The sequence below is a fragment of the Natator depressus genome, chromosome 23 (genome assembly GCF_965152275.1).
Source record: "Natator depressus isolate rNatDep1 chromosome 23, rNatDep2.hap1, whole genome shotgun sequence".
Classification (NCBI taxonomy): Eukaryota; Metazoa; Chordata; order Testudines; family Cheloniidae; genus Natator; species Natator depressus.
Window position 1 is genome coordinate 3,602,829 of NC_134256.1, and position 8,417 is coordinate 3,611,245.

Here is an 8,417-nt window from a genome sequence, read left to right on the forward strand (position 1 = left end):
GTTGGGTCGGGGCTGAAGAGAGGGGGTAGGGGGTGATGGAGATACCTGGGAGGGAGGGGTTGGAGCATTGGAGGGTATTTAACCCTTTGGGCGTCTTCTCCTGGGGTGTATTCTCCCCCCCCCCCCCCCCCCCCCCAGTGGGAATTATAAGGCTTACGTGATTGAAGCATTAGAAGGCTGGTGGGTGTTTGGTTTGGCTGCATCTGGGGCCCTCGAGGGTCAGCTCGGTTGATGGGTGGGGGTGTGTGTGTGTGTCTGCCCCCCCCCCCCCCCGGCCTGTGTGCCTCTGGCATAGACTGGGAAGGCTGTGCCCGCACAGGGCAGACCCGCCTGGATGAATTGGCGGCTCCCCCCTGTTGGGCTCTGCATGTGGGTCGCCTCTCCCTGCCCGGAGCTTGTCTGTGTTGGCAGCGCCGTCAGACTGAGCTCAGGCAGCCGGGTTAGAGCGCCCCTTCCTGGCCGGGGGCCGCACAGGACAGTGCGGGGCACTCACGATGCTAATGAACTTGCCGGGGACTGAGAAAGGGCTGTGAAGCAGGGGGTTGTTTGCAAGCCCCTTTGGGGTGGTCTGGAAGACACACACACACCCCTGGGTTTGGGGGGCAGCGGGGACAGAGCTGTTCCTTAAATGCCTTGATGGGGTGTGAGGGGAGATGAGGATTGAGCCCTGCTGAGCTCGGGGGGGGCAGGGGCAGGGCATTAGGCAGGAGCGAGCCCTCCCCTAAGCCCCAGGCTTTGTGTGTGCGTGTGCATGTGTGTAAAACAAAAAACACTACATGGGCTGGGGGGGTGGGAGGAGCCTGTGGGCAGGGGGTGTGGCTTTTACCCCTCCCAACCCCCCCCTTTTGATTGGATTAACTTTTTTTTTTTCTCCTTCTGATTTGCCGCTCATTTTTAAAAAACAAATAGATTTAAAACCTTCCAAATGTTCCCTTCCCCGAGCTCTGCTCCCATGAGGCGCCGAAGGGTGCGGGCCTGGCTGTGCTTGGGGGAAGGGGCCCCCGTTTCTCCACCACCTTGCGCCGACACTGATACCCGGGCAACGGCGGGCGCAGATAATGCTGTTTCAACGGGGGAGCAGCACTGGTGCAAAGGGCCATGTCCAGCAGAGAACCGGGGTCACCCCGAGGCTTGTGGTATCCTCAGGCGTTCAGGGGCAGCGGAGGGGACTCTGGGGTGAAGTTCACACCAGGGCTTTGGGGGGGAGCAGGGGAGAATCTGGGGGAGGACTGGGCTTCGTGAGAGCCCCATGGATTTATTTTGGGGGGAGAGGGGAGCAGGGTCCTGCCCAGACCTCGGTACAAGTTTGTCTCTTTCCAGAAAGATGCCCTGGGACAAAAAGTCCCTTGTCTCCCCGGATCTCTCTGCAGTGTGGGGGGAGACGCATGCCCCAAAGTAGATGAGCCCCACAGGCTGAGCCCCTCCCACTGGTACAAAAGAAATTCCCCCCTTCTACCTGTTTAAATGTTAAAGGCCTTTCCAAAGTATATACCGCATAGTAGTGTGTACAAAAAACAACCCCACCCCCAACCGGGGCAAACCCCCCCCGACCTATTTCTACAGTAGAGACAAGGTTCCTGTTTCAGATAGAAATGTTATTTTAGATACATTTTATTATGAATAACTTTTGTTATGACTATGGCTGGTAACCATGAATACGTTATTAAAAAACAAAACGGAAAAAAAAAATTTTACAAAAAAAAAAACCAAAAACCAAAAAACCAAACCCGGCAGCCCGTGTTCGCTGGCTTTGTCTCGCTGCGCCCCTGCCTCTCGCTGTCTGACCGTGTGAAAGAACCTGCCCCTGAACCAAGTACGAGACCACTCCGTGGAAACACCCCCAAACCCTCTCTGATAAAGTTGTACTTATTTTGTAACCCTGCTTTTTATTCTTGATTTGTTGGGGGGGTTCGCGGGGAGGGGGGGGAGTATTTCTTTACAAAGGTAAGAGCCAGGGTGGGACAGCTGGCCCAGTGGTTAGAGCGCTGGTGAGCTGTGGTTCACCACTTAAACGCCTGGAGCACTCTGGGCTGGAGATCTGGGCACCATCAGGTCTTTTTAAGACCAAGATTTTTGAGGCCTTTACTAGCAGGGAGGGCAGGGCACTGATTGTATTTTGTTCCTTCCCTGTGCAGGGCAAGCGCCAGGGGAGCGGTAGGAGGGACCCAGATGTGGCACAGCTGTTTAGGTGAATCCTGTCTGCTGTGCCTGGCCTTTAGCATCTCCCCCACCTCGGGGCTTGCCCCCTTTGTGCCAGAGGCTGTTGCTCTGGGCACCGCTGGGGACTGGCTTGGCTTCCCGAGAGGAGAGCCAGGGCCGGCCGCTTGGAACGGCAGCATCTCTGCTCGCGTGTGAGGCCTGACGGTGGCTTTTTTTCTCCTCTCCGTGATCCTGAGCAGTTTTGTCTCTGCAGTAGCAGTTGCCAAGGTCCTCTGCTGTGTCCCCCAACTCTGGACTGCTTCATCCCAACTGTCTTGGGGCAGAAAATGGGGTTTTCAACAGTGATTTCCCCCCCCCCCCCCAAAAAAAAGTTTGCAGGCAAAATTCAGCTTTGTGGGGCCAGAAAGCTCCGTGTTTTCGGGGGCTCGCCTGCCCTTGGCCCCAGGAGTCATCCTCTGGCGGCTGCCTGTCCCCCTTTCCCTCTCCCAGCAGAAGAACTTCATCTCCCACCGTGCACTGGGGCAGGGACGCTGTGGTGCATTGTGGTAGATGTAGTCTGAGCTGGGGGGACGAAGGGGCCCCTGAGCCTCCCCCGCAGCCTGTCGGTGCCGAACGATAAGGGGGGGGGCTTTCAGCTGTTTTTTGCCAAACAGGCTGGGATTGATGGAGCTGGGCTGTAACGAGGGGTCCTTGGGCAGAACCCCTCTGCTCTCCCCCTCACCCCCATGCTGTCAACCCCCCTAGACTGAGCCTTAACCCCCCCCACCCCCCGTCCCAGCTCTGTCTCCAGCGGGGCCCCTTTCTGCTGCGGCGCACCTGCTTGCCGGGGTGGGAGCTGTCTCGGGCCAGCCCCGTTCGGCGCACTCGCTGGTCAGTGCCTGGCTCCTAGCTGGCAGCCTGTTGAACCCTGGGCCCCGCCTCTAGGTTCTTCTCGGTAGGGCCCCCCGTGCCCAGCTGATGCTCGTACTGCCGCACAGGGCAGGACTGTGCCAGCTTGCACGTGTCACGGGGCCACCCCATGCGCCTGACCCCAGCTCCCTGGGCCTTCCAGCCATTGCTCTGGCACTAACCCCTGCTGGGCATAGCGCCAGCCGGCCCGAGCCCCGCAAGGCCGGACTGCCCCTTGCCTGGCTCTGCAGGGCTGGAGCCGGCCCCACTCCCCGGGTTGGAGCAGACTCTTGAGGCTGTGGGTGGGAGCCTAGCCCCGGGGGCCTGAGTGCGCTGGCAGGGAGCTCGGCACTTCAGAAAACCAGGGCAGTGGTTCGCCCCTTGCCCACGAATTCACTCGCTGGTCTTGGCACAGGCCTCAGTGTCCTACACCACCCTGGCACCTCTCCCTCTCTCCACAGCTCTGCCTTGGCATTGCTCCCTTCTTTTGAAGCTGGGGGTGAGAGACCTTGGGGTGAGGGCTCTGATCCTCATTCCTGGATTGCAGCCCCTGCCCCCAACAAGGTGGAACAAACCTGTCCTGGCTCTTTAACTTCCCCCCCATAGCTGCCTGCCTGGAAGCGGGTCCCAGTTTCCTGTCTGAAGTGTCCCTAAGGCGGGTGGCGGATTGTGGGGCTGCCCTGGAGGAAGATGGGGGGGAAGCTGGGTCCTGTCTCACCCCACACCCCCAGGGCCGGGTGGCTCTAGGCCCCGCAGTTGAGCTGAGATGGTGCCTGGCCAGTTGCAGAAAAATGGAGGCTTATAAACAACTCAAGGGGTGTCTCTGGAAGGGGGAAACACCTCTGCTCCCCAAGCCTAGAGCAGGCTGGGCATCCCATGGTCAAAATCCTCCAGACCCCAATAGCTGCAAGGGCGGGGCAGGCTATGGACCAGCTGCCGGCCGGTGAGTTGTTCACTGCCCTGGAGATCAGTCCTGGGATCGTTCCCTTGCCAAGGGGCCTGGTTCCCTGCCTGGAAGCAGGTGGTCGAGTGACAGACGCATGGAGGTTGGGGGGCTGCTGGTGAATTTGCTCCCAGCCACCTCTCAGAATCCATGAAGGGGACAGTTTCACCAGTTTTCTCCCAACCCTTTTGGAGGAAGGATCTGGCTCCTGCAGGCAGAGACCGCCGAGATCCCAAGGCCGGCAGGGGCCAGTGTGAGCAGCTAGTGGGTGACTTCCCGTGTAACAGGCCTGAGATCTGCCCCGAATAATTCCCAGCACAGAGCTGTTAGAAAAACATGCCAGCTTCTTTTAAAAACTGGCCATGTTGGAGAATCCACCTCAACCCTCGCTCAATTGTGCCAGAGATTAATGACTCTCACCGTTCAAAACTGACCCCTTTCCTCTCTGAAGTTGTCCAGCTTCAACTTCCAGCCTGTGGGTTGCGTTCGACCTTCCTCCGCTAGATTGGCGAGCCCTTGATTAAATACTTGTTCCCTGGGCAGGTCACCCCTTCACCTTCTCTTTGTTGAGCTCAGTCATTTCTGCTCCTGGAGTCTCTCACTACCAGGCAGGTTTGCTAACCCTTTGATCATTCTCGTGGCTCTTCTCTGACCCCTCTCCAATTGATCAATGTCTCTTCCCCCCACCCCCTCTTGGAGAGCTGGGATCCCAGCACGTGGCCTCCAAAGGAACCGAGCCAGGTGGGTTGCTCCCCTTTATGAGGGGCCAACCTCCAGTGAAAATTCAGGTCGGGGTATGGAGCCCAGGGCTGGAATAGGGGGTGATGGGGAGTGGGTCAGGGTTGAGCATTGCACCAGACCCCAACCGCTGTCCCTGTTTTTCTCAGTTGAGGGGTTTCATCCCAGCTGGAGCCAGGGCCGACGAAGGCAGCCTCTCCCTGCCCACTAGCCGGAGCAGACAGCCCAGTGCTGTAGCCCCGGGTGCCCGGCAGCCACAAGGTTCCTGCGTGGCTGAGAACCCCCAAATCATCTGGCACCAGCCCACCCCCTTTCCCAGCTATCGGCAGGGGATGAGGGCCAGAGCTGGGCACCCCCATCCCTGCTACAGCCCGGAGACACGACCCCAGGGGCCTCTTACAGTCACAGCAACACGACTTTATTCCAGCAGCCCGGCCCCTTTCAATAAAACAGCTGATTGAGGCTCCGGCTGCCTCTTCCCCCCCCAGCCAGGATTGGGGCAGGGGCTCCTTTAACGAAGTTTCCCCCTCCTAGTCCCGTGGGTGGAACGGTAATTGGGACACATGGTTCTGCCCCCCCCCTCCCCCCCTGCTGAGGCCGACAGTCCCAGATCACCGGGGGGCCCAGAACCTGCTGTAAAGGCGGAAAGTTTGCAGGCAATATGGCCCCGTATCGGCCCTGATCCCGGAGCCGAGCCCAAGCCCCTCGTACTTGGGCTGTGGCCCAGAGGCCCAAAGGCAGGGCGCTGGGCGCGGGGCTCAGTTCCAGCAGGCGTCCAGCCGCCGAACCCGCACCTTCTGCTTGTAATGGTATTCCTTGAGGTACTCCTGGAGCGCGCCGGGGATGGGCAGGCGGCCGATGCCGTCGTAGGAGGTGCAGCCGGCCACCACGGCCCGGCACAGGTGCTGCAGGGCGAAGGGGAAGGGCCGGCGCACGGGGCGGGAGAGCAGGGGCTCGAAGAACATGCAGGCGCTGGGGTCCTTGTAGCGCTCCAGCAGGCCCGAGACGGTGGGGGCGTGGAAGACGCCGGGGTCGTGCACGTCGAAGCTGAAGTTATGGTTCCACTGCTCGACGCGGGCGTGGAGCGAGCGGCCGTAGCGCCGGAAGCTGACCGAGAAGAGATAATCCTCCTGGGCCGAATCCCGCAGCAGGAAGGTCCCTTCCGGCTTCCCCTCCAGCAGGGCCTCGGCCTGGTAGCGATCCATCACCCCCCAGTAGCAGGCCAGCCGGGTCAGCTGCAGCAGATCCGGCACCAGGCAGTGGATGTAGTCGATCTGGGTGTGGACGCGGAGCTCCGGTTCGGGGGCCGCCAGCACCACCTCCTCCTCCTCTTCCTCCTGGGGGGCCAGGGGGGCCCGGTTGCCCCCGGCCAGTTCGTTCATGCCGGGGGCCAGCTTGGGCCCCAGTTTGTAGAGCGGGTTGATCTGCGCCCTGGCCTCGAAGGTGTGGATCATGGCGTCCGGGGGCGGCTCCACCCCCTGCTCGATGCTGATGCGCCTCCGCTCCCGCAGCCGGTCGTCCTCGTCCTCCGCCGGCCCCGCCCCGCCGCAAGCCAGGCCCTCCTGGGCCGAGACGGGGGCCGTGTGCTGCTTGATGAGGTTCCACTTGCGAGCCAGCTCCGAGCCGGGCGGGAAGGGGCAGGTCTCCAGCATCAGCTCCCGCAGGTGGATCTTGCGCTGGGAGGGGGAGAACTCCGGGGCGCGGGCCCCGCCGGGCCCCTTGATGGGGAAACACTGGCCCACCGCGTCCCGGATCCTCTGCCGCAGCGAGCGCCCTGCCCCCCGGCCTGGCTCTGCCCCCTCTGGGTCCCGCCCCGCCGGGGTCTCCGGGAGCTTTGCCCGCCTGCGTCCGCTGCGCCGGCCCCCGGCCTCGCCCGACCTCTCCTTGGGCCGGGCCCCTCGGTCCGGCCACTCTCCGGCCTGGGACATGACGGGGCCGAGCGCTCAGAGGACTTGGGAAGGTGTCAGGGGTCCCGGCTGGGACCGGAAGACGGCTGGGGGGTCTCTGCTGGGGTGGGGCGACCCCAGCTCACTCATGGTGGGGACGGGGAGCATCCGGCCTGCACTGAAGGGAGAGAGTTTGTTAGAGCCCAGACCCAGGCTGTGTCCCCCACCCCCACCACTGGGACCCCAGGACCCCTGCATCCTACCCCAGAAGTGGCTGCGTCTCAGGGCCGGGCAATGGATCCGTGTATAAACAGCCGCCCGCTCCCCACCCCAGAAGTGGCTGCCTCTCAGCGCCAGATGAGGGATCCCTGTAAGACCAGCTGCCCTGGCCAGGGGTGCCCCACCCCAGAGCAAGTTGCAGCTCAGTGGCCCAGCTGAGGGGGCACTGGGCTGGCACAACCTGGGATCTGTCCCAGCCAGCGGCCAATCCCATCCAGCCGCAGGTATTTCGTTCAGCGCCAACGGGGAAGTGACAGTCTCCACTCACAAGCCCCCCCACCCCCTCCACATCCTACCCTGTCCTAGGGGCTGGCCCTCAGCACTCGGGGTGGGGGCGTGCTCAGAGCGTGGGGGGCACGGTCCCTTCAGCCAGGAAAGAGGCCAGACGATGGCCGTTTTGGGGTCCAGCTCAACCGTCCGGCAGCAGCTGTGAGGGTCTGGGCCTAGGTTGCTGCATTTCAGATCCATGCCCCACAAATCTACCCCCACCCCATAGCCCAGCCCTGCCCCACAGATCTACCCCCACCCCATCCTGTCCCCAGCTCTCCCACCCCATATCCCAGCCCCACAGATCTACCCCACTCCCCCCATATCCCAGCCCTGCCCATTCACCTCCACACCCCACACGTTTACCCCCCACCTGTACCCAGCTCCCCACACACACCCCAACCCCCACTCCCTGCCCATTCACCCCACACATCTACCCCCAGCTCCCCATGCCCCATATCCCAGCCCTGCCCCACAGATCTACCCCCACCCATCCTGGCCCCAGCTCTCCCACCCCATATCCCAGCCCCACAAATCTACCCCACTCCCCCCACACCCCAGCCCTGCCCATTCACACCCCACTCCTGCCCCATACATTTACCCCCTCCCGCCTATCCCCAGCGTCCCCCACCCCATATCGCAGCCCAGCCCCACAGATCTACCCCCCCACCCCAATCCCCACTATCTGCCTGTTCACCTCACACATCTAACCCCACACCCCATATCCCAGCCCCGCCCCACAGATCTACCCCCACCCCATCCTGTCCCCAGCTCCCCCCACCCCATAGCCCAGCCCTGCCCCACAGATCTACCCCCACCCCATCCTGTCCCCAGCTCCCCCACCCCCATAGCCCAGTTCTGCTCCACAGATCTACCCCCCCCACACACCCCGATCCCCACTCCCTGCCAATTCACCCCGCAGCCGCCGCCGCCCGCGGGCCGGGGCCGGACTCACCGCGGAGGGTCCCCACGCGGCCAGGCCGGGGCCGGGGCCGGCGCCGGGCCCGGGCCGGGCTGGGAAGCGGCGACCGAAGACGGAGCCAGCCGGGGAGGCGCGGCCGGGCCCAGCGCCCAGCTCCCCCCGCTGCGCCGCCCAGCTGCAGCCGCCGCCGGGGGAAGGGAAGGGCAGGCCGGGAGAGAACCCAGGCGTCCTGCCCCCACAGGAGCCAGGAGAGAACCCAGGCGTCCTACGCCCCCCACCACCGGAGCCAGGCAAGAACCCAGGCGTCCTGCCCCCGCAGCCCCACCCCCACCGG

At 62.9% G+C, this 8,417-nt stretch overlaps 1 protein-coding gene across 1 annotated transcript; it reads right to left on the reverse strand.

Annotated features, from left to right (window-relative positions):
* Nucleotides 1-5,272: 5,272 nt before the first annotated feature.
* On the reverse strand, nt 5,273-6,761 carry LOC141976191 (suppressor of cytokine signaling 5-like). Its single transcript, XM_074936999.1, has one exon. The coding sequence runs from the start codon at nt 6,655-6,657 to the stop codon at nt 5,488-5,490; it is 1,170 nt and encodes a 389-aa protein (XP_074793100.1). The 5' UTR covers nt 6,658-6,761; the 3' UTR covers nt 5,273-5,487.
* Between the last annotated feature and the right edge of the window lie 1,656 nt (nt 6,762-8,417).